We start from the raw sequence: 26,031 nt of genomic DNA, 5'->3' as shown, positions 1-26,031 counted from the left end.
TATATGCTCTAAGTAGTGCATATTAGGAATTAGAGAAATTATTTAATATTTATGTCTCTAGAATTTCCCATAATCTGAGTGTGTTGCATACCTGTGGTGGGTTTACCCTGGCTGGATGCTGGGTGCCCATCAAATTCACTCTGTCTCCTAATCTGGACAGGGGAGAGAAATATAATAAAAGACTCATGGGTTGGCATAAGGGCAGGGAGATCTCACAGTTATTAGTCATGGGCAAAACAGACAGGACTTGAGAAAATGAGCTGAATTGACCACCAATCAAATCAGAATAGAGCAATGAGAAATGGAAACAAATCCTAAAAACACATTTCCCCTGCCCTCCCTTCTTCACAGGCTCAACTTCCCTCCCAGTTTTCTCTGCCTTTTCTCCCAGCAGTTCAGGGGGTGAGCAATGAGGCTTGCAGTCAGTTCACATTACTCAGGAAAACATGGGGTGTACTACCTGACCTTGCAGGAGGATAAGGCTGTTTGTGCCCCCCCCAGTGTCACAGTCACCCCAAAAGAGCAAGTCTGGAACATGGGTTAGCTTCTAACCACCTTTCACCATTCTATGGTCATGGTAGTTTTAAATGTTTTTATAATTTAGTCTTGAAGGTAGACTTTTGCATAGTTTTTTTTAGGAGATAACTGGGAATTGAAGTGTGAATTAGGGTAACACCAAGGTTGGCTGCTTCAAATTTCATAACTCTACTGATGGGATTAAGAATAGCTGTCGTAGCCAGAAGTACATTTCCAGATCTCAGCATTTTATACTGGGTTTCCTGAAAAGAGGAATGGAAAAATATTTCAGAGACTGTACCATTAGTGTAGGATTGTCCTCATTTCATTGTGAAGTCTTCAGCCGGATATAGAAGCTCTTTTACGCTTTGATTTTTCATTAAGGTTATTTTTGTTAGTTCCATCTTCTGATTGGTGGTGTGTATTTGTATTTACAATACACATTTAGGGAGGATGGACTTTCTGGTTAAGTCATTTAAAAATATTGTATACATGAATTAAAATTTGTATATCTAATATTTTTTGTTATCAATGGGGAAATTATTAGATTAACTACTGATAAAGGAATTAATATTGTGAAATCATCTGTGGTTTTTTTTTAATTATGTTTCTGTTTCTTTGTATGGTATTTCATGTGGTTCTGCTATGATTACTACAAGCCATGAAGTTTGCTTTTAGCATCTGGCAACAGTCTGGGGTTTTTGAGCAGTGGCACAGGGAGACAACAGGGTATCCCTTTGTAAGAGTGCATATGTGTCCCAGTCTGTGGCAGTCAGAGTTCATGCTCACAATGATACGAAAAATAGATTTTTTCAATACACAGCTAATGATGGTTTTAATTAAGGAGTAATCATTCTGCTATATGATAGACAGTTTTGATGCAAATCTTAGTTCAAGGGGACAAATACATGTTAGAATTTTCTTCCAATATTTATTTCAATTGCTGTGTCTTTCTCATTTCTTCATTTGTGTAGCATTAGTTCTGGTAACAGGAACATGGGGTTGTTGTGCTGCCCTTTTTTAGAGCAAGCCTGCCCTGTCCTGCTGAGTGAGGCCATGCATTAGCTGAGAAAAATCTGCTGTACTTCCCAAGGGTGCCAGGTCAACAGCCTCATGATAGGGTCACTTTGTGCATTGAACAACACAGGAGTAAAACTGTCAGAATTTTGTAGTCTTAAGTGTAATTTACTATAAATTATAGCCTGCTCTGTTGAACTCTCAAGTAGTAATGAAACTATGGAATAATGCTGAAGTCAGAGCTGTGTGTTAAAGCCACTTTCTCACCTAAAGGTTTATTCACGGTCAGTTGTCCTTTAAACACAAATATGTGAGATATAAAAAAGCATTCCAAATGTCCAACTAAAAATTTGCCTCTGAGCAGCCAAATTCCACTGTCTTCCTAACAGTGAGAGGGGAACTTCTTTGTTTTTAACAGGTATAGCCAAAGGAAAAGGGGCTAAGACATGCACAAAAAATCCAACCAGAAATCTGGGCTCCTGGTTTCTGAATAGCAGTCCAAATCAATGTTTGGATGTTTCCATCCATTTGCTCATGTGGATTTCCTGGTATTCCCCACAATTCCTGGGATAAAATACATCTCTTTTTAATAATCTCTGTAGTTAAACCAACCCTTTAATGGCAATATTCTCTTACATTCTTTCCACATATATAGAATAAAGATTGCTTGAGTATTTTAGCACAACTGAAACCTGGTATTTAAGACTTTTGTCTCACTTGTAAAATAATGGTCATGAAATTCAGATTCCAGTCCAGGATTTTCTTATTGAGTCCAAGAGTTTTTATTCATTATTTCCCTGTTTGGTTAAATATGACCATCTGGGCAGAGGGGAAAAAAGAAATTTTTTGTGACTTGTTTTAGTAATAATGCCAATAATTCTTCCAGTTATTCATGCTGGTCAAGCATTATTGCAAAAAGTTCAATATTTTTTTAAAAATCCTTAAAGAATGTAATTATTTTTACAAAAAAATTACATAAGTTTTTTTATTGTCTGAAGTCCACACAGCTCACAGAGTTGGGGTGCTTGTTGGGAGTCTCATGATCTCTGCCAATGAAGAATGGTGAGAGAAGATTTCAAAATAAATTGCAAAGCATGAAAATAATATTCCTCCCCCACCCTGCTGAAGGAGACTGTGCCATTCTCCCATCACCCGAAGAACTATTTAATTATTTATCCACATTAGGTGATAGTACTTTATCAGGAGAGTTCTCCAATAGCTTGAGAGTGCATTCATCCAGAAGGAAAGAAATAGAGAATTTAGCAAACTTCCCCATACTTAGAAAAAACAAAACAAAGAGGAAAGCAAACAGAAATATATTTCTCTATGGAATACAAGTTTAAAGTGAGATGCTTCAGTGCCGTCGGAGAACCAGTGGAACAGGAGCTTTTCAGATCCACTAAACACTTTTCTGTCATCATGGTGGCAATAATCAAAAATATTGGCAATTCAAGGTGCCTGATTCTGATGTCCATGTTGATGCCACAGAACCTTATTTTTGCTAAAGCTTTTCCTCTTATTCTGCCTCCCTCATTTCCTTTGCCCCTACTGTGTCAGTCACAGAATCACAGAATGGCTTGGGTTGGACAGAACAGGTACCCTGGGTCACCACATTCTTACTGAGGCATGAGTAGCAGTCCCAGTGAAAAGTCTCTTGTTCCAGCCATCCTTCAGAAATCTCTAGGATTTCTGGTGCCCTCTGCATTGCCTTTCCTGCAGGTGCTGGGGGTGGTTAAAGTCTCCATGTTAACATGGAATTGTGAAGTTTCATCTCATTCTTTAAAAGAGGCTTCCTGATTTCCTGCTTAGAGGTTCCATAACAGATACCCACGATGTCTCCCTTAGTGGGGACATCAGTTTGATCCCAGTGGCTCTCTAAATGCCTGGAAAATCCCAATTCCTCCTGCCTGTTTATCTCTGTGTATGACTTTGTGTTTTGCAACTTCTTGTTGTGAAATTGCAATGTCAGGTACAGCTACCAGAACTCAGTCTCATGTGGCACAGCATTCCACCCTCCCCATGGAAGGGAATCATGGGCAGGCTCTAATATGGATAACTTCCAAATTGTGGTATAAGCAAGCTGTGGGTGAGCTGCAGACGTTGGTGTTTGCTGTAAGCTGGTGGAGAATGTGTTGCTAAATCTCTGAGTGAGATCCATGGCAACGCTGCCAAGGAACAATTGGCTTCCAAACCAGAATTAGGGTCCGTGGGAGCGGATCTGGAAAAGCCTCATGAGGGCTGCGTGGCCAAAACTGAGTAATTGCATTTTGTTGTAACTAAGCTCCTTCTTAATCACAGTCAAGAGAAATTTGTGGAACCAATTTTCAGTTGTTTTTCAAATGAAGACCTGAAGTTTAGCCGTGTCCAGCCCAAACAATGGGTGGTGAGGATTGCACTGTGCCTCCTGTAGACATGATTTGTTTTATCCATGAGGATTGTCATTTGTGTTTATGTAGCAATTACTACAGCTCTGTTCAGATGAGGTCTTGTACAAGTGCAGTGGGTGTAAAGAAGTGGGCAGTCAATGACAGCTACAGATTTCTGAATCATTTTGTTAAGGCCAGTAGTCTTCACAGAAGTAAACTGATAAAAGTGAGACATTAGGGATATCACTGTGATGAAAGAAAGTTGTGGTAAAACTTGGTGTAGGATCCATTTCCAGAGCAATACCCTGCTAAAATAATGATTAGGATGGAAAAGTGCTTTTTTGAAAAAAATACCTTTCCTAGTTTTTAAAATGCTCCTTAGACTGTAATTTTAAAACATAAATCAGTAAATTAGTCCCTAAGGGGATAGTCAGCTTTGGGCTTATAATTTTGTGATAACTAGAGCTTGTGTCTAGATTTGTGTTGGTTGAAAAGTTGACATAGTTGTTTGGGAATAAGAGTAAGATGCTCTTAGAAAACAGAGGAGGGTTCTTTGAGGATGCTTTGGTAGTATTCCCAGGTTTGGTAAGGTATTGGAGAACTGAAAATACAGCAGTAAAAAGAAATTGTGCAGCAGTACAAAACAATAAATAAGTCACAAGCTATTAAAAAAAAAGGCAAGTAAGGCAAGTATGCTGAGAGTATTTCAGAGATAACACAGTGGCCTCAAAAAAGAATATTTTGAGTAGCTGCCTTTTCGATCATCTTAGGCAAATGGTGTAATTGTAAATGGGATGGTATCAAAAATCAGGTTCAATAAATATTATTAGTTTGATTTATGAAGTGTGTTGGTGACTGTTAATACATGGTGTTTGTTGTGAGGACTCAGGTCTGTGAGGTCTGACTGCAGGTCAGAGTATAAAATTCCGTTGCTGCAACTGCATGTCATGATATGATGAGAGGAACACTTCTGCCTTGGGGAAAAGCCCAGTTTTAGGGTACTCTTAGAATTAAGTCCTTTCTAGAAGGAAAAGACTCAATTATGATGAAGTTATGCTGTTTATCAGAATAACCCATGTTCTTTGGTGCCTCTGGGCTCACAGTGATCATGAGTGGAATCCTGTGAGATTTGTGGTCCCACCCCGCAGCGGGTGAGCAGCACGGCGAGCAGAGAGCTCTGGCCAGCCAGCAGCCATGGAGGTAGGTGTCACCTACCGCAGCACAGCCATGGGCATTTTGCCCTGGACCAGCACCTAGGCTGAGCTTTCCCACATGACAGCGGCATACAGTAGGCAGCTGAGCTCAGCCTGAAGGCATGTGTTTGACGTGCCTCCCGCTCCTCCGACCACCTGGCGCTGCAACCTGATACCATAATGCGTGACAGCCAGGTGTTCGCTCTGCTGCTTCGGGGATGGCAGCGCTGCCGGGTTGAGGGATAACAACGGGGGGAAATGATGGGGAAAACGTTAGTAGGAGAGATGATTGCTGTTTGGAATCAGAATAAACCTCCTCTTCAAATGCACAGATGCTCAAGAGTAAAGAAAAATCTTTGCTCTTCATGCTGCTTAAGAATGCCTAATTGGATGCCACAAAGTGCCCTGAAATAATGCTCAAAGTCCCTGATACTATGGCTTGGTTGGGAGAGCAGTTGCTCCTCTCCTAGGTGAAAAACTAATAAGGATTTCTGCAGAAAGAGTGCATGAATTGTGAGCCTTAACTGCAAGCTATTAGCCAAGTCATGAATAACCATATTTTGGATAGCTACATATTCAAATTATGATGCAACAGATTATACTTAAGTTATATTTGCTGTGAAACATCTTTTAATTTTGGCAAAGAGCAGACCTTTTCATGTTAAGCATTCTTAAGATAGAGGAGTAAAAGTTTAGCAAATGCCTTCAATATCATCCTGGATTTGGGAAGATAAAATCTTTCTTGCTGCCTTGGTTACATCCCTTAAATTATTTAACTGCTTTAAATTTCACTTTTTTTATTGTACTCAACTCCTTGAAATGCATAGAAGCAGACCACTGTTAGCACATGACTGCTTTACAATGACTGTTACACCTTACATGATTTCAGTATATTGTCCTGTCTGTGTTGCAGCTGTCTCCCAAACTGCTTTTTTTTAAACTTAATGGAAGCTGTTTAGGATCCATAATGCTTTCCCAGGTATTCCTCCCTTACCATGATAACCTTTAAGTGCTTCTGGTAATTTTACTGGTGAAACATGAAACATAATGCCCAAACCAAGCCTTTTTATTCTTTCCTAACTAGTTGCTAATAAGATCTCACCCAAGGCCATACAGGCTTCATCAGGAGTGACAGGAAAGGAAGTGCCGAGCCAGGGCTTGTTCCTCTGCCTTTCCACAGGTGGGATTCATTCAAGGTGAATGCTCTCAGCTCTTGAGGGATTCTCTAGGACAGAGGTAGTATGATAAATATAGTGGAAAAGCTACAGTTTTGAAATCTTACTTGATTATTGACTTGTAGGTGGAAGGAATTTCTATGGGGAGAAATTGTAACAGCTTTTAGGACCACTGACTACTTTTGATTCATAATAAGGTTTAGAGCACAGAGTCTCTAAGAGCACAAATTCAAGATCACAAGCTGACTCATGGACACTAAGCTATTCTGTATTTTCTGAAAGCACTGTTTTGAAAGCATGTACAGTGTGAGAGTTATGTCCACTTGTAAAGGAAGGAACAGTTTTTCCTGTAGCCTCAGAGAGCCTTAGTGGCTAAGGCTGGTGAGAATTAGCCAGACTTACACCCAAAATGCTGCAAGGCTTGTTGCTGATCTTGACACCTCATCTACAGAGGGCTTCATTACTTGTTCTCATCTATATTCTGGAGCAATATAAACAGGCACTTTTTTGGTTTATAGTCACTGCAGTAGTATTTCATCCCTCAAATTCACTGTCTAGCCACCAAAGAGAATAATTCTGTTTAATTTATCAATACACCTAGTAATTAATTTGAGTCATTCACTGGTAAATGAGCTGTACATTTGCACTTCTCCATTTTCTTTTTTGTTTTGCAAGATTGCTACAGCAGATGTTAGCACTATCACTTTTTTTTTTTTGAGATTATTTAGAAGTGGCCAAGAGTGAGCAGAGCTGTACTTCTTGCCTATTCAAATTCAGAAATTGGCCTGTAGCCCTTTTTCCTTTGAATTTTGTCAGGGCTTTTATAAACTAAATGGGAGAATTGGAGCTTTAGTGTTTCCAGAGTTTGTTAACATTTTATTTTTATGGATTCAAACATATTACACTTGCATTTCAAGCCAGAGTTTGTAGTCTTACTTCTTGCAGGGGAAGCCTTGACAGAAAAGCAGATGCAGTTGCATTACTGGTTTCATTGCTGGTGTTAAATCAATGTATAGATACCTACTTGCTGCAGTTGACATTGTTGGGAGCAAGCTCAAGTGGAAGCACAGAGCTAACCTGAGTCAGTTAAAACACATTCCCTAAGGTTCTTCCTGACAATTTTGCTGAGTTACATAGGTGCAGCATTGTTTGTAAAGCTCTAGCTTGTGCCTCCCATAATGTACTGTTTCCTAACTTATTTTTATTGAAAGGTACTAACTTTATGTGTTGAGGTAGGATATTTTGGTTTTGAAGTTTGTCCATCAGTGCTTCAGATTATAATAACCTGCTTTGTTATACTGCAGCTTTAACAAAATCTATCTGCCTGGACTGAGCTGTCCAAACCTAATCTCAAGCAGATTTATTTTTTGAGACGTTTAGCCAAAATAGGTCATTCGCATCCAAGGTCTGATTAAAAAAGAAACCACACATAAAAACCTTCAAAAACCCCCAATTTCCCAATGAACAACCACAAACCCCAAACCTAAACTCCACAGAGTTGAGGAAAAGCTACCTAAAGCTATGAATGGATTTGGCCTTTAGTTCTTCCTTTGAAATCTGCTAATATTTAGCTAAACAGTCCATCTGTGAAAAATTGCAGTGCATTTATGCTTAGTGGTGATGACTTCTGTGTTCAGCTGTTAAATTCCCCACAGGCTCTGTTGAGCACATTGGAAGCTTTCTCCCCTAACCACAGCTTCCAGCAGGAGCAGGATGCACTGGATCTGCTTAAGGGACAGGAGGGCAGTGCTGCAGGGGGCTGTTCCCCCTGCAAAAGGGGCTGCAGGGCAAGAGTCTGGGGAGGGATGGGATGGGAGATGCTGTGTGAAATGGGAGGGGAACTGCTACTCGAGTTACACTGTAACTGAAGCTGGGTAGGAGGTAGGAGTCAAACGGCACTGGAAAAGGGCTGGCTCATGTTGGGAGGGAAAGGGCTGGGCAGCAGAGCCAAGAGGAAGAACTGGAGCAGTATAGAGATGAGGAACTGCCCTGTTTCAGGTGTGCATGTGCATCTTGGGGCACTTGGACACTGCCTTGGAAAGCTGGATTCTACCTGGTTCATTCCCGTTGGGATTCTTGGCATGCCAGGCAAGGAAATGTTGCTGTTCCTCACACATCATCCCTCACTGGATAGTTTCATTATTCTGAATATACAGCTTAACAGTGAGGTTTGAGAGCTGTACAAAGTATTCAGAAAAGCTGCTGAAGTCTCTCAGACCTGAGCTTTGCAAATAAAATGATGTAACAATAAGAACAGAAGGAATCATTGAGATCTTAAATTGATTGTCAATAAACACATTGATAATTAACTATTCAGCAGCTAAAATAAAGATCAAAGCATGTTCCATGAGGAGCCACTTATCTCTAAGGTCAATATTAAATCACAGGAGCCATAATTGCTCTATGATCGTTTCAAGTTTGGCAAAATATAAAAGATGCATACTGCATAAAATTTGCAAGGAATTAAATTTGTCTGAGTGTCAAGATGGGATGCTGGTTGGAGTAGATGCTTTCTGGAATTCATGCTACTTATTTTCTTGCTTTAATTTTGCTTTCATTGATTCCAGGAATAAAAAAATTCCATCACTTCTGTGCTGCCTTTGTGCAGGGTACAGTTATTACCAGGCAGCCAATGGTGTCACTTGTGTGGAGATAAATGAATTGACATTAGCTTTACCTATCATGAGTAAAAACAATCCTGCAGGTGTTGTAACTGGGCTTTGGTGGAGACTGGGAATGTATTTTGTTCCCTATCTGCAGAATCCATGGTGCTGCATCTCTGCAGCTGTTGCTATATGAACTGGCCCAATTAAAGCAGTGAATGTTTAGCTACAGGGTATATGGAAGTTAATTGGAAGTCTCTGAATGGTTTAAGAGCCTCATGCAAGGAGATGCTATTGATAGTTCACATGAGCAGGATGGCACTGCTTGGTGCCTGAATGTCACGAGTTAAAAGTCAGAGGGCAAAAGGTTGGTGAAAGCCAGTGGTCTGTGAAAGCCAGTGGAGGTTTTGCCATTGACTTTAACAAACAGAGGATTTCTCCCTTAATTCTGTGACTTTGTTTAGGAGGGGGAGTTGTGTTGTACTTCTAATTCTTTTGGCTTCGCTGAGAGTCTGTATTCCAAAAGCTTTCAGATTTTTTATTTAGTCTGATGGTGTTTTGTGGGAAACTAAATTGAAAGTGTATTTAAGGGCCCCAGGGACCTGCTCTGGTGAACTGCAGCGGGAGAAGCTGAACATCTGCTTGATGCCTGGACACAGCTTTAGCAGAACTCCTAATCATTCAAAAGAAATTGCAGAAAATCTGTTTGCTTTTAAATTTCAAACCTCATCACTCAAACTTTAAGTTTTAATGTCCTTACATACAAATTTTTTAAAAAAGTAAAAAAAGAATCAGTACAAAATATTTACCACCGAGGCAGAAAACATATAAAAGAGGAAGGGAAGAAAATCAAGCAGTTTTGCAATTTAAGGGTGGTTTTACACAAAGGAAAATTCAAAACTGATTTCTGAAATATAACAAAAACGTGCATAATACTAACATGAAGATGTTTTAACAGTGATTGTGTTGTCTTAAACACCTGGTTTATCAGTTCTATTTCACATGTGAAATAAAATGGACTTTATAGTAAATAGATCTTTTTAATTTCAATTAACAATTTTTTACTATAAGGAAAATGTACAGAATTTGTGTGAAAATCCATGTACTATGTTTACTCAAATACAGGAAATACTTTGCTGCAAACTTTTAAATATAATAAAATGCATTTAATAGCAATCTTTTGTGATATCATTATTATTTATGAACATAACATTCAAAATATGGAAATTCAGTTGTGGATCAAAATGACCATAAAAACAGTAACCCAAAGAACCTTATAAACATGTCAACAGCCATCATTTATGCTAGATGGCTCATACCAATGTAAAAAACATATAAAATGTAGAATAATTCTCAACATATGGTTTACTTTGTTGCATTGTTCCTACATATTATTTGTGTTAAAATCCAGAAAATTTATTATGAAGAGAATATTGGGGTTTGTTTATTAAACTAAAGTACAGGTTAAAGCCATTCTTTTTTGTGATGAACATATACCAACAGTGATTAAAAAATAAACATTTATTTACAAAATATTGATGCATACATATTACACAAGTCAGTTATATCAAAGTGGTTTTTAAACAATATCTGTAGCAACCAACTATTTGCATTGGTTTACCATAGTGCAAACGGTAATGTTGCAAAGGCAGGTTAAAATGTGGGATTGCAATTTGAATGTTGGATTTCTTTGCTGCCTTCTGTTTTTCTATGTCTAGAAAACTATTCCTTTTCATTTAAAAAATATCTATTTCTTGAGAATGTTGAGTAGTGTACCTGAGGATAGGGCAAATTCATTATTAAGCCTAAATTCCTTCACTTATATAACTATCTTTCTATTTACTCAGCCTGCTTACGTAGCACCATTGCCATTGATTACTAACATACTAATGAGAAAAAGGAATGGAAACACGCTAAATACACTATGCCATCCCTAATTTCAGGGTTTGTCCATTTATGTGGAATTTCATCTGATACGTTTCACAAGTCTGCACTATATATTCAAGTGTTTAAGGAAGATTCTGGTGGTATTGTGTAGTGGTATATATGTTCCTGTAAATATGATATTAAGTGAAGCTGTGAAGAAAGGAACCTAAAAGCCTGCTCCTTCTGTCCTCAGGTGAGAAGGAGCTTGCTTTTGATTACCAATGTGTACTGAAACCTGCATGTAAATTTGCATCCAAATGACTGAATATTGATTCCCTCATAATGTAAGAACTTTGTGGATTAAATCCAGTGATTTTGATTGTAGCTTTTCTCTTTTACTGGCTCACAAGCAGCCATCAGGTACATTGTCCTTTAGTTCATGCTCTGTAACTGCTGCTGGTAGCACGCAGGAGGTCAGCAATGCCTTGTGTATGTAACTTCACAGTTTGAGAGACTGGTGAGGGGGTATAACTTTTTCTGGTTTTTCTTTTTTTTTTTCCTTATTTTTTTTTTATTTTTTCTTTTGGTAGCTTCCACGACGTGTGAAGCGGTGGATCCAGCGAGGATCTCAGGAGCACCCGCAGCGATCCACAACCATGGCTGGTATCTTGCCGTAGATGATTTGTTCTTTGCCGTTGAAGTACAGCATGTTGATGGGGGACATCTTGGTGGGCGTGCAGCAGGGGCCTGCCGAGCCCCTGGGGTTGGCTTGGTGCACCAGGTGGGTGTGGGGGTACTTTTGTAAAAACACAAATTCACATTCTCCAGAGCAGTAGTTGGCTTTGTATCGTTTAGGAGCGATAATCCAATCCCAGCCGAAAGCCTCGAAATCCACCGTCAGCGGGTAGCGGCAACACCGGGATTCTGTCGAGTGCTCGTCGCAGTCGAGACCGAAATCTCTGCGGGACCGTTTTGGTGTGTCTGTAACTCTGACCTCTAAAAATGGGTTCTGTGAGAAGAGGAGAAGCAATTGGAATAATTTCTGAGGTAAGCCCAAGTTCACTAAAAACATGCAAACAATATTTCAGATGTAGATGTATCAAATTGATATTCTGAAGTGATGTTTGCAAACAAAATTTGACCTGCAATTCTGTTATAGTTCTTTGCATTTCCCTGCTGTTTCTCTATACAGAGCTTTAATACCTGAGTATTTGTCCCTGAAATCACCACTGTCTCAGTGCTAACATTCTTTAACTGCTGTAAGAACATTTCAGAAATTTGGAGGATGCTGGATTTTTACTTTTGATGTGGATTTTTTTTACTTTGTTTTTAACTCCATAATAAGAGCTTTCGTGAGTCCTTCTGAAATTCCCTTCCTGAAAATCGTATTGAATTCAGGCTTTCTGGATATCAAGGAAAGTTTTTGTCCAGACCAAGGAGGACAAAAGTTGCTCCTCTCTTGCTGCCATACTTGAATGACTCTATGACTGAATGAGTTTGGAGGGGCAGCTAAATATTTTTACTCCTGGAAGAGTCCTGTGGCCAGGAATGTACTTTTGGCAGATCCCTGAGCCACATGCCTCCTATGGAAGGTGTGTTTCCACAGTCACCAACTGGGACTAGAAGGAAATTGCAGCCCCCACAATTGCGACTTCAGTTCCCAAAGTTGCTGCCTTCCCCACAATGATTTCTGCCCCGTGAGTTGGTTTGGCACTGATGGGGCCATCCCATGGAGATCATTCCTCAGGAATAACAGCCCAGCTAACTTTGTTATGCAGGTTTCCCTCTCAAGCTGTTTCCCTGCAAGCTGTGGAGCTGCTGGAAGGGCCCTTTCCAAAGGTAAATTATATGGGGAGGTGTTTGGTAAGAGGAGCACCCCTATACTGGGAGCTGCTGGGGAGGAGCTGGGGGAAGAGAGATTTCCTCTCCCATTATCAGCTGTGCCTCTAACCCTGCTCTGCCACTGAAATGTTTATTTATAAATGATGATAGCCATGGGTTATCTGTATGTATCATCATTTGTATGGATGGAGGTGGTGAGGACATTCCTGATCATGATATCCAGCTGGCCTATTTCAAATACAGGAGATCCACATTTATATTGGATGTACAATTAGGATATCTCAAGAGTTTTTATTTTAAAAACACTTATTATATTATACTGCTGTGAAGTTAAATGTTGCATAAATATAGTTGGACACCATGGTCTTCTCCAACCTAAATTTTTCTGTTTCTATGATCAACAGGTTCATCTACTACATAGAAGTAAAAGTAGAATAATATTCTTCATACTTTATGCAAAAGAAGGTATCACTTGGTTGTGATAAGTATAGAAATTTGTATAGGTTGTAAATGAATAGTGATTACAGAAATGAATAGCAATGGAAATGCTGTAGTTTCACTTCAGATTTATTTCAGGTGTACTTGTAGGTACATTTCAGATTTAATTTGTTCATATCTTCATATAAAAACAAACCAGTTACTTTGTGCACTTTCTTATCATGACTCAATAATTGTATCAAGCAGAATTTTTCTATTCAGGTGCTTCTAATTGGTAGAATGATACACTCTACCAAATACTGAAAGGTAAAGAACTTAATATTATGAAGAAGATATGTTCTCACCTTCATAGAGAGATATTTTTTGTTATTAATAGAAAATATATGCATAGAGAGTATGTAGGAACTCCCTTGCCTCTCAGCAATATTGGAGGCACTTTCCTAACCAGTGAAAGACTCTAAAGACTTTTCTTTATGTGAAATAACTGCTCATCAAGCTGCATTTGCTCTCAAAATTGGAAACAATGTTACTTTGATAGCATCATCTATCAGTAATTGCCAAAACCTTTTCTAGTTAATGCTTTGCAATGTCTCTCTGAAATACTGCAATTTCTCTCAATTTTTTAGATAGGGAAATGGAGGCAGAGGAAAGCTATTGATTTGTTGGCATGATCAGAGAGCAAAGAATGAAAGAATTGGATACACAGAACTTTTATCTTCCATTCACTAAACAATGCATCCATTTTATCTTTAAAACAGAGCTTAAATGCTTTTCAATGAAATGGGATTTTTCTAAATAGACTTACCAATCCATCTTCCCCCGGTCCTGGGAAAGTTACAGCAAGATTCCGTCCGTTCTCATCAAAAGCTTTTATTTCGATGCCTAAATTGGATTCAGGCTGTTTGAGCCAATTTTGCAACACTGTCTTCACATCAATACTCTGCCAAATACCGGTGCCTGGGTTCATGTCAAGTTTCAAAGATCGAATTCCAGTATATCTTGTGCCATCTTTCATGGGCTTAATAAGTCTCAGGATCTGCACAAACACCGTTGTAGGTTTTTGGACTTGCCTCAAGTATATCCACAATTGTGCCTTTACTACTTTGTTATATTGTATTTTAGAGCTAAACTTAAAGAAGCAACATTTTGGTTTTCCCTCCATTTGTACAAGAAAATCAGCTATAAATGAATGGAAAGAACAGATTACTGAACAGGGAACAAGAAAAAACGCGTATATAAACCTGACTATTTTTTCAGACTGTATAAAAAATATTACAATATGTTATAAAGGTTACCAGTAACAAAGTGGATTTAAGTTAATTCATTTTCTATGGTTTACACTCTACAGCAACTTTAGTGGATGTCAACAAAAATACTCTAGCACCTACTACCAATTCACTTCTGCTGGTCACCTCCCGAGGACCCTCATAAAGCATGCAGAATAGCAACTTTACATAAGCTGACTCAACACGTGTGTGGTGGTCCAGCTATTTCTAATTTACTCCAAAGCCTCAGCCTGCTGCAGACCATACAGCCCTGGGCAAACTGCACAAACACTTGCATTTCTTTTCTCAGTGGGAAGAAAATAATTGAGGGGATTAATATAAGGATCATTTTGTTTTGATTTGAGTATTATTAGAGGAAAGTCACGTGCAGTGCTGCGTTCCTCCTTCCTGTAGCCTACGATGCAGCTGTCATACCTAGTCATGGCAAGATCTTTCCATGCCAGGATAAAATGGGTAGTACTAATCCTAAATGGTACAGGACTTTAACGTTCATAAATCTCATCACTTAAGATACCTGTCTCTTTAGTGCATTTAAAATAGCTCAAGGGCTTTTTATAAGTAGGAAATGAACTCAGAGCAGTGAAATACAATGACTTTTCTTCAGTCACTGTAAACGTGTAGCAGTTTGATTAAAAATAGTTATAAACTCTTGAACATAAAAGTCTGGAATGAAAATGCAGGCAGACCTCATCTTTGTTATAAGGCTGCAGTAAAATAATGGTATTAAGTGCCCATCTTAGTAATTATTAAGTTGAAACATTTCACTGAATTTTTTTTTTTTTAATCTGTGGGTTCATTTTTAGCTGGTGAGAGCAGCAGATATTATTCTAGTCTGCATATCATAATGATATCTCTAACTGCTAACATGCCTTATATGTCCTGTCATATTTTTCCTTTTTGACATATTCATAAGTGTTATTTAAAAAAACAGCTGCCATAGTCGAATAACTTAAGCTGATGAAGAACATAAGATACTACAGTATTAGCTGTGCAAAAGATACTTGATAGGAGGCATAGCAGATGTTTAGCACTCAGAAGATAACTCAAAATCTGCTCATTCAGTAAATGCCTTCATTCTTCCTTGGCACGATTACATGAGCTGATTGCTGTAGGACGGACATTTTTACATTTAATCTGTTACACACATATTTGCTTTAAATATATAGTTTTAACTCCGAGGTGGGTGGTGCTAGTTTATGGGATCAGCAAAGAGGCAAGAATTTAACTCTCTGCTTGCACTTGCTGTAGCATGTTGCAGTTAGGTAGGTGTAGTGCTCTAAGCTGCATTTCTGTTGATTCCTATTCCTTCTAAAAATACTGGCCACTGAAACTTCCCTCACAAAAATTTAGTTCTCTCGTTATCTGCACTTGTACTTTATATTTGTGAGAGGAAATGCCCCGAGTGCTGCAGATAACGAAGTTGACTGAACTACAGATCTCCCTTTGCTTTCTAAGGCAATGGGCAAATCCTAAGTGCTACAGGGCACACACATTATAAGGAGCTGAAAACCGAACAGTAAAACAAAGGATCGCCACACAGTCATCTGAACCTGGCTCAAATTCTTTAGAAATAACGCTCTCCTCCCTCCCTCCAGCAGACTTCAGCCAGCAGCCTGTTGGGAGAGCCTGAGGAGGAGTTGTGTGGCTCTACAGCAGGGAGACAACTCTCTCAGAGGGGCAGTGGGAGGCGAAAGAAGCAGGGTTACTTACACTCTGTAGGCATTGTGATAATCGTTTCGGTGGTGGCATGATAGTCATCATCTTCCAAAGAGCCATCGCTACTGTCATCTCTCTGCACATCGTACTGATCAATCAGTTCCTGCAGTGGAGGAGCCTTGGGTAAAAGTTGTTTAATAACATCCCTGCTAATGTTAGGAGCTTGTTCCAGACGCAGTTTGCTGAGGATTTGAATTTTTATGGCTTCTATTCTGGAAGATTTTGTATTCTGTCTCCACGTACAAGCATTGCACAGTCCGTCCTTTTCAGCGTTCTCTGTGGGCTGACTACTGTCATCAAGAGCCACCGGATCAACTGCAATCAGCATGAACAGGTAAATAGAAGCATAGAGCACTAGCTTTTGCATGATCTCACATTCAGTGCAGCACTTTTGTCTTCTTTTTTTTTTTCCCCCTCCCCCTTTCCCTTTCAGTACTAAACAGATCCGTGAAAGCAAATGCAATCTGAGAGACAGCTTGCCACACTGGTGTACCTTATATATTCCAAGGGGGCTTTTTATACTCCAACTTTGATTAGGCTCATGTCGTCAAACCCGACGATTGGTTGCTGTCCCAACAATGAATCTGGCTGTCAGAGGGTAAAGCCCTGTCGATCACAAGTCACTAGACAGCGTTTAGTTACAGCCAAGGGTGAACTGATTTATCTGGGTACTTCGCAGAGGATATGCCTTCACATTCTGAAAGGATATATTTCCAAGTATTGTGGGCAGCAGTACTGAAAGACAGCACTGTCATTCTTAAATATTATACTAACTGTGTACTTATACTATGAATCAAGAGTAACCTTGCTCTAAACTTGCTTTAGGCTTCTACCAATCTTTCTAAGTTGAAAGTTTGTTCTAATTACAAGGAAATCCTGAGGTTACTTTTAGCAGGCAGCAAAATTATACTTCAGAAATGGATTGCAGTGAGTACTAATTTATGTAGTTCAACAACTGAGATATATTCAGCAGTTCCTATTTCAGAAAACCTTACTAGGACGCTTTCCAGGACACTAGCTAAAGCTGTATTGGAAGTTTTGTGCATATGTGACACTATGCAAATGTCTTATTTGTTTACCCCTTTAGCATATATCAAAACCCACAGAACAAATCCTTTACTGAATTAACAGTCAGTAATGAAAAATGATTCTGTCCCCTCCTCATGCTGTCACCAGAATTCTGGGCAGTAAATTAAGTATCTTTAGTAGCAAAGGTATTTTTAAGGAATATCTCTAGCTACTCACTCTAATATTACATGGGAATAGTTTGACTTGTTTTTTCATTATTAGTGAAAGCATTAAAAGGCTTAAAATATTTAAATCCCTACTGGTTATTTATCTTCTTTTTCCATGTAACCTTTTATTTCTCTTCAAAATGTCTCTGTATTATGTCAGTTTAAGTGATATCTCTGTGATTTATTACTTTCTACTCAAATACTTAGAAATTCTCTTATGTCCTGCTTAGATGTTAAAAAATACAGTTTTAATATGCTTTCTGCATAAGAGACATATATCTCTGTGTGATTGCATATGTTAAGGCTTACAAAATCTTAGATTTGATGTTAAAATCAAATGTAACTCACATTTGATGAGCTGTTAGCAATAATTATGGAACTCACACTTAGTGAGGGGGGGTCAGGGGGTTACTGCTCAACGCAGGCTGCATGTCCCAGCCAACAGAAACCCTGGAATTGGTATGTATTGTATATATTGGAATATTTGGAATCTGTATTACAGCAAAGGGAAATCCTGGAATTTCATGCAATATGCCAAAGTTTGCCTAAGTTAGGACTGAATTTTCAGTTTCTCACAGAGTTTCTTTTCCTATTCTGAGTACTCCTAAAAATATGTCAGACAATGGGTTTTGCAGGTGTTCATATAGGAAAAATGTTGGTACAAGTAAAGATGTGGACAGAACTCTTGAAAAATTTTTTTTCTGCCTGGTCATTCATACTCTTTTTGTATCATCTCTCCAGGGCATGCAAGTTTACTGTATACCACAGAACTGAGCCTAATATTCAGCTCATAACCAGTGCTATAAATCATAAATATTCAATTAAAATTGGTTGTCCTGCCCTGATGTAAAGTTGATGCAAGTGATCTGTGTGTCATGCTCACATGTGGCAGGCACATAGCTTTAGGGTCAGACTCTGATATTCTGATTTTAAACAAAACTCATGTTTAAAGCAAGCAGTTTGCTGCCTTAGCTCCTGAGCATTTGGTTTTTACACAGAGACAAGGCAGCTACTTTAAGCATGTGGTAACACAAATGGGCCATGGTTCACTGGAACAAGAAACTGCCTGCCATGCCTATAACATCTTTAAAACAGACTCTTACTGCATTTCAAGTGATGGAAATGTGTTTTTGTGAAAGAAGCATAGGATGATTTACACTAAGAATCTTTCTGAAAAGTGCTGAATTTGGGGGGGGGGATTTAAGTTGGGGGTTGTTTACTATTTCTACAGTTAATGTCATAATGAAATTATTTTTAATTATTTCTGTATTTTAAAATTAACCATATGGCTATAGAAGGGAAGCTACCCCAAGTGGAAAGTTTGACAGGTACCAGGTTTCACACCAGAAACAGTTTAAGATATGATCCATCAATAATGATGGAAATAATGATGCAGTCATTGATATCAAAGTAATTCAATGTTCTGGCAGACCATGGCTAAAAAATCATGGCTAAAAACCTTTCTTGCCCTTCTCATGAGGGAGAGGGGCAAGAAAGGTGCTCAGCAAAGCAGTGCCTCAGCACTGTGACCCTCTCGGGCGGTGCTCTGCAGCCACACTGGGACTTTGCCTGCTCTGGCTGGCCAGCATGAACATGCAGAGCTTCGAGGTTCTTTTCCCAGCAGAGTCCATTAATCTGCAAGCAAGAGTGCCTTTGCTCCTTTCTGTGCAGCGTTTAGTTATGGCTGCAGGGCCAAGGCCCTCTCCTGTAAGCCCAAATCCCCAGGGAGCTCAGAGCAAGGGCTCAGGTGACACGTGGTGACAAACAGACCCTGCTGAGCACCGCTGTTTAGGAGGCAGCAATAGCAGCTGGAGTGGTGGCACAGGGACTGGGGGTGACAAAAGCACCCCAGAATTCCCCAGCAGCTGCATAACAGAGAGCAATATTTCCATCTCCCTCATAAAATGCATTTCATATTTACTCTGAATAACTGTAGGCTGTTAGTAAAATATTTTTCATCTTTTCTGGTTGCTGGCTTATTCTTTTTTTTCTCTGAAATTTTGAGAATTTAGGAAAGAGCATAAAGAGTTGCACTTGATCAGGAGCTATTGAAGGATCTTATTTATTTGATGATAATAATAATAGAATGTGTGATTTATCTTTCTGTCTGACTGGCATTGTAGTGGTTTTGGAAAAACTGCGATGACTACAAGTGATGAAAAGTGATGACCACAGAAGTAGGTGATAGAAGGGAAAAAAAAATAAGTGATGAAGAGACCAGGTAGAAGTTGTTCTAAAATTAATTAGGCAAAAAAATATTTTTTAAAAACCCCAACAACAAAACCCTAAGACATTTCACTAGCAAAACTAAAGAAGAGTTAAAAATGAAATGCACATCTTACTGAACTTTATGGCATTTTAATATTATCTTTGGGATTTGTGTCATTCTACCCGTTGTGCCTGCCAATAGTGAATAGTATTCCCAATCCTGACTATGCGAAGATCATGGCTCAGGCCCCCAAAATCAAGCACTGCAAGAATGTTCCTTTGTAAAGGAAAAAGGCATACATCTGTCTACCTGGCAACTTCTCCTCTACTTTCCCCATTCCACCATGAGCTTTTGGAAAACCTTAAAAAAAAAAAATTGAAAAAAAAAAGTTGAAAAAAGGGAAAAGAAACCAAACCCACCCCTACAAATTTGATAAAGAGGTTTCAAAGACATGCTGTAACTGCAAGTTATGTGGAAAAACAGTGCCTGTGCAGAGGAAAAGGAGATTACTAATGGCCTCCCTGAGGAGAAGGCGAGCAGAGCCCAAGCATTACCCATCCTTTTTGGCAGGCTCTCGTTAGGCTGGGAGCTCGTGCTCCCCCGGCAGCGCTCAGCACGCTGCTCGCCAGCCCCGAGCATCCGCAGCCTGTCACCCCTGCCCGGCCAGCAGCGCCCAGGGACGGCCAGCTGAGAGCTCTGCTTGTTTTGGGGGAGGACCAAACGGACATGGAAGGCAACCAGGACATTTCTGAGAAAAGGGAGACTTACAGGAGGATGAAGGAGCTGATTTCCTGGCAGGGGAGGAAAGGGACATGGGTTATAACCCTGCCAGTAACTGGACGACTTCATCCTGCTATGGGCTACATTTTCAAACATTTCCTTACAGCCTGCAGGACCAGAAAATCACTTTTCTTTATTCTGCTGTTCAAGTTAAATGAAATAGTTCTCATAATTGATTCACCTCAGAAGGCAGAACTGGAAGAAACAAAGCAGGTGTTACAAAATGCACTGTTAATCTGTGATTGCTATTTACGTTGATGTCAAGTCCTACCTCTGAACCAGTTGGCTTCTCTCCCTGATTTGCTTATAAGGAAGAGATAACATTCCTCCTGAGCTGCTGAGGAAGGTACTAATTGAGTATGCTTTTCTCTCCCTTTTGTCAGCACAAAGCCTAAATTCAAGAATAGCAAAATGAAATAGATTTAAAATGGAGTTTTCTATCTTATTGGACTCATCTCTCTCTTTGCTGCTAAAAGCTGGAAATAATGTTTGTGCAGTTATTTTGTTTGGAACAGTTAAATTTGAAAAGAAAAATTCAGACATATCATAAAATATATTGGAGTTAGGGTGTTTCAAGTGCTTAACTATGAGTCCAGCTCACCAAGTGTTTTCTCTTTGCCCTCTGAATCACAAGATAAATGCATTATTTTGAACCAAAACAGAGACATAAGACCATGCCTGTAAAACACCTAGAAAGAGCTCTTGCAATAACAAAATGCCTATGGAAACATCATCCCAATTACATTATGTAAATGCATCCTCTGTAAGGCAAACACAGCCACTTTTAAACTTATTACCATGAAGTGAAATATGAAAGCTGTAATTCATGTGAGTTCTTGCTCTGGAACAAATGGCCTGAAAGAGTTTGTCCTTTGCTATAGTTCTTTTTTTCCCCTAAAAAAGCAGTCATACATAACCTCCTAAACATTCTGCTGTATCAGCTACTGGAAGTCAACTTCACAGATGTTGATGGTATGAATATTTAACTCCCTCAGCTTACCAAGAAAGAAATCCACATTGGTTTTATCAGCTCTGAGTTTTAGATAGCTATTTCACACAGGAGAAGAGCAGGTGTGGCTCAGGATATGGATGCCCAAGACATTCAGCGATTTGGGATTTTGAGTGGTCTCCCCTGAGGTGTACTTGGGTCTGTGGTTTGAGTACCAGGACAAAATGGCAGCTGATTTCCTCCACTCAAGAGCTGTGGGTGTTGCACTGGTGAGTCCTGCCTCCTAAGGAGTGTCTCACAAGCCATGGTATGCAATTGTGCCAGGGATAAAATGGGGGAAATAGGTAAAACTGGTGGCAAAGGGCTGCTGTGGCCATTCCAGCCCATGATGCACCTCTCATTTTGCCCAAGAGATGCTGCTGAATGTAGGCTTTGGGGAAGTTGTACAGGGTTACCTTCAGCTTCTGGCCATCTCCCTCCTCCCTGCAGCTTTTGTGTTGCCATGCATAATTGTGCCTGTGGAATCAGGCCAAAAATGTCCTGTTGCTTTTTCCTCTCCTGCGTGTTCCAGTACACTTTGCTCCAGAACCAACCTGATACAATAGTTGAAATGAAACCTAGAAACAGATAGGGAAGTACATTAAGTTCATTCAAAGCTTTTAAGGGAGGATGCAGTTATAGTGAAAGCTTTGAGTTTTTCTGAGTTATTTTGTATTCAGGATTTTATTGTGCTTTCTTTACTATGGTGCCTATATATCTTATATCTTGTAAAAGAGCCCTGTCAAACATCTACTTAATTTTAAGGGTTCTACCCTTTTTGAAGGATGCTGTCTTTTCTTTCTTTTCTTTACAGTTGTAGGTTTTCTGCTTTTACCCAAAATTCCTGACATTAATTCTGACTTTCATCTTCACTATCTTTTAAAATAGCTGCATCAGCCGCTGCATCGCTGATGGGAAACCTTGGATTCCTCTCCAGAGTTGTTACCGTGCTTGGAGAGGTTCCGCTTGTGCCTTTGCACAATCAAAGTGCTTGAAATACCACAATACTTTGTCTCAGCATCGCTAGCTACAAGAATGCTTGTATTTTCTCCGGGGCACAGCTCTTCGGAGGGGATTTTCACCGCAGGAGGTCAGTGATTTTGTGTGAGTGGCCTGTCCTCTGCTGGGTTCTTCTGGAACAGCAGCTCTGGGAAGCGAGGGCTGCTGCTCTGAAGTCTTTTTGCTTTTTCTGTTTCTTTTTCCTTTCCTGTTTTCTTTTTTTTTTTTTTTTTTTTTTTTTTTTTTTTTTTTTTTCTTCTTTTTTAATACATAAGGGGTTTAAACTCTCTGGTGTTCCCATCCTGGCTCAAATCACCTCACAGTCCCCTGGCTCATCTCTGTAGATTTCAAGTGAGCTCCAGCACAGCCAGTGTGTCCTGTAGCCACCAACTCAAGGCTCTCATTTGCATCCCAACCCCCTAACCCTGGCACGTCATCCCACAACTTGTTATTGCCAATCCTGATGTTATCCCCTCTCCCTTCAAGTCTAGTTCAAAGCTCCTTCAATCAGCCCTGCTGGCTTATTAGCAAAGACCTTTGAGGAAGGTGAATTCCATCAGTAGGATGAAGTTATGGCAAAATTAAGTTTCTTTCCTTTCTGCCATGTGCTGGTCTATGGTCAGCTTTAGACAGGCTAATTTGAGGCAAATGTCACTAGGATTGAATAAAAAGTTGTGGTAACATTCTCCAAGAAATCAAGCAACGTTCAGATCTGCAGTCATCCAAGAAGGCCTTTGAATTTGGCATACTCGTCAGCAAAGGTCAAATTTGCAACTTAGAGCTGGCCTACCTGATTCAACCCTGGTAATGTAAATTTTTAATAACCCTGTAGAAAAAAAAATTAATCAGCTATTTTCTTATGAAATATAACATATTACAAACATATAACCCTACAAAGTCATTTAATGTCATAAGTGTATCACGGGAAAAAGCAGGCACAAAAGGCTGTGGTTTCTGAGGAAGCTGCTTCTGTTAAAGTAGACCCCAAAGAATCAGGTATTTATGAAAACCCCTGTACAGAATAATGCAGAGACAGGAAATCACATAAGCTGCTTTAGGGTTTTTGAAGACAAAGAGCAGATCAGAGACTGCGTAAAATTTCTTGATGTATTTGATTCTCATTTGGAGGAAAAGAACATAAATGCTGAGGTTTTGAAATAAATTAGGTACCTTTGAAGGATTTTCACATGACTAGTACAACTGTTTAAAGGTATTGGGGCATCCAAGAAGAAACTCAGCTTTTCCTCCTCCTGATTTATATCTTTTTTTATTTGTTGTTCACTCTCTGCTGATGCAGTAAAGATGTTCCCATTTATGAGCTCTATTATGAAGCATCACATAAGAGTATCAACTGAAGGAAGGCTGCCTATACTGGCTAAAGCTTTTTCTTTGCTGCCCTTTTCTCTTGGGAATTGCCTCTGGCTGCTCTAGCAGACACTTCCAATTCCTAACAATTTTAAAGGCTGATGCTTTAAAAATTTATGAGTTTGCTTTTGGTTTTTGTTTTTTATCGTTGGGATTTCAGGTTTTTCTCTCCCACCAGCCTTTCAGTTGGCATCATTAACTAACAGGTTGATAGGAAACAAGGATAAACCACAAGGGAATTGCCTGTTGGGGGATTTTTTACCTTCAGTAACAGACTTTCAAAACCCCCTCCACCATTCTGCAGAGATATAAAACAGCTTAAGAATTAACTCTTCACAGCAACTATTGCTGTATCCATGGCTATGTGCCCTACACTTGTGGAAACCATGTGAAGATTTTATACTGTGTTGATTATGCAAATCATTGAAAGGATGCTTAAAGATTGGAATTCACATAGGAAATCTGAAAGTGTTACAGTGGCTGTTGCTTCAAAGTTTAGTTTTAAGATGTCCCAGCATAATGAAGACTGGAGAATGGCTTTTAGTGAGTAGATCTGGAAGAGTTAATAGAGAAAAATATTCCATGGATACCCAGATTAACGGATACAGAGTTATTTGTTTGCTACTGACTTTGTGATAACTACACAAAGCTTTTTTTATGTTGAGTGAACTTTGTACCAGGGTTTTTCCAGTACATAAATCTGAGGAACTTCACAACTGCTTCTGAAGTTTTGAGAAGAAAAAAAGACTTGCTGCATACAAAGCTGAAGTTATGATCAATTAAAAATACAACCCCTTGGCTAACCTTAAGGCTATCCAGAGCATACAAGTAAAAAAGATTGATGGTACAATTAGGAATGCAATGCAAAATGGAAATAAAATTGACTACATCAAATTACTTTCTACAATTTACTGAAGTAGCTCAACATTAAGAAATGGAAGCATTTTGTCATTTTGTCCAAAGCCTCTAGAACAAAGGAAAATTAATGAATAACTATTGAATTGTGCAGTTGCCTGCTTTGCTAATTCTAAACCTTAATTGATGTATCTAATGATTTATATTAATAACTCTGAGAAAGCAGTGTGGTAAATTTCAACATCCCTGTAATAACTTGGTAGAGAGAAATTGCTGCACTAGATCCTAAATTGTGTTAAAAGTTACTTGTTGGTGTACCTGTAGTTATAGGTTTGTGTGCATATATTCCACATAGATATGTTTAATTAGACATTCAGGGGAAAGAGCACTTTGTGCTCAAAAGCTTTCTCATTGCACTGGCTGGTTTGAGAAATGAGATTTCCTTTCTGTACAGCCCTTTCTTCACATCAGTCAATCAGGCATTAGCTAGGGGATCATAATGGCCCAAAATATTTTCCACAGCTGTGCTACCTGACAAATTTTGTATGTTTCTTACAGAAACAAAATAATGTGAACGAATTACTTATCTCATTATGGATATGGAATGACATTAAATGTTTATTTACAGTTCATAAAGGAATAATGCTGTGCTTAGAAACACTAATTATTCAGTGATAGGAACATCTTGCAGTTTGGGCTAACATTTAGAGTCAGCTGATATTGATATAAATTAATAATATTTAATAGCAACTCAGATTAACAGATTCTGGGTTTTTTTTAAATTTCAACATCACTGTTGAAATAGGGCTAAATTTCATGTTCTTTCAGCTATTTAGAATTAATAAAGAGTAATAAGAAGAGGAAAGCTGGTAAGCAGTCTTGTAGCCTCTCCTGTGAGTAATTTTGAAACAAGCATATTACACGGGAAAGGATGTTAGTTTTGCATTATGATGTGCTGTGTTTCAAGAAGCTCTTTGAATGCCCCCAAGCTGTTAGCCCAGAGTGAAACAGAATACCAGCAAATCCCACTGCATAGCACAGAATTTAATTTTTATTTTCTTGAGAGAATCTAACTGAAAAAGTGTTTTTCACTATAATGGTGCAATTTGTGGTTTGCAGACAGTGAGAAAGTCACATGTGTCAGTAATTTCTCCATACAGCAAGGTATGAGGTGTGTTCTTTTTAGTTAGCTTATAAATTATTAGAGCCCCAGAATGCTCTGAGTGTTTGCAGCATTTGGAAAGGGTTTGAATGCCTGAAAACAGCCATCTTCCTGAGCTGGAGCATTGGAGCCAGGCATTGGGGCTGAGCTGCTCTTTGGGAGCTGGCATTAAAATGCAGTTGCTACAACACACCCGTCATGCTTTATGCACCTCTTCCCTCTCAAATGAGCGTGTTTGCCATCTGCAGTGTATCAATCACAGTCAACCTTCCCCATATCCTTCTTCCTTGGGAAAATACCAGGCACTGGGAGCAGGACGTGGCTGGCTGGATGCTTGTGCTGGAAAGAAGGCCAATCAGGGAATGCACACCCTTACCAGAAACACACCAAAGGATCACCCCACACAAGAAGGGTTGTGGT

The 26,031-nt window shown here is 39.2% G+C and overlaps 2 protein-coding genes across 5 annotated transcripts in view; one reads left to right on the top strand and one right to left on the bottom strand.

Annotated features, from left to right (window-relative positions):
* Positions 1-10,223: 10,223 nt before the first annotated feature.
* On the bottom strand, positions 10,224-16,516 carry MSTN (myostatin). The gene is made up of 3 exons (XM_063162515.1): positions 16,013-16,516; positions 13,822-14,195; positions 10,224-11,745 (listed from the first exon to the last, which is right to left on the bottom strand). Exons 1-3 carry the CDS (start codon positions 16,383-16,385, stop codon positions 11,365-11,367), a joined length of 1,128 nt encoding a protein of 375 aa, XP_063018585.1. The 5' UTR covers positions 16,386-16,516; the 3' UTR covers positions 10,224-11,364.
* The window catches only part of C8H2orf88 (chromosome 8 C2orf88 homolog), a 38,566-nt gene continuing 28,764 nt past the window's right edge, over positions 16,230-26,031 (top strand). For 2 of the 4 annotated variants that reach the window (XR_010028602.1, XR_010028603.1), the window contains exons 1-2: positions 16,230-16,352; positions 22,119-22,320. The gene's annotated coding sequence lies outside the window, so the exon portion shown is untranslated. The remainder of the gene's footprint in view (positions 16,353-22,118; positions 22,321-26,031) is intronic. The other 2 variants (XR_010028604.1, XR_010028605.1) reach the window with 1 other exon arrangement.

Source organism: Melospiza melodia, chromosome 8 (genome assembly GCF_035770615.1).
Source record: "Melospiza melodia melodia isolate bMelMel2 chromosome 8, bMelMel2.pri, whole genome shotgun sequence".
Taxonomy (NCBI): Eukaryota; Metazoa; Chordata; class Aves; order Passeriformes; family Passerellidae; genus Melospiza; species Melospiza melodia.
This window is presented reverse-complemented; position numbering and strand designations above follow the sequence as displayed.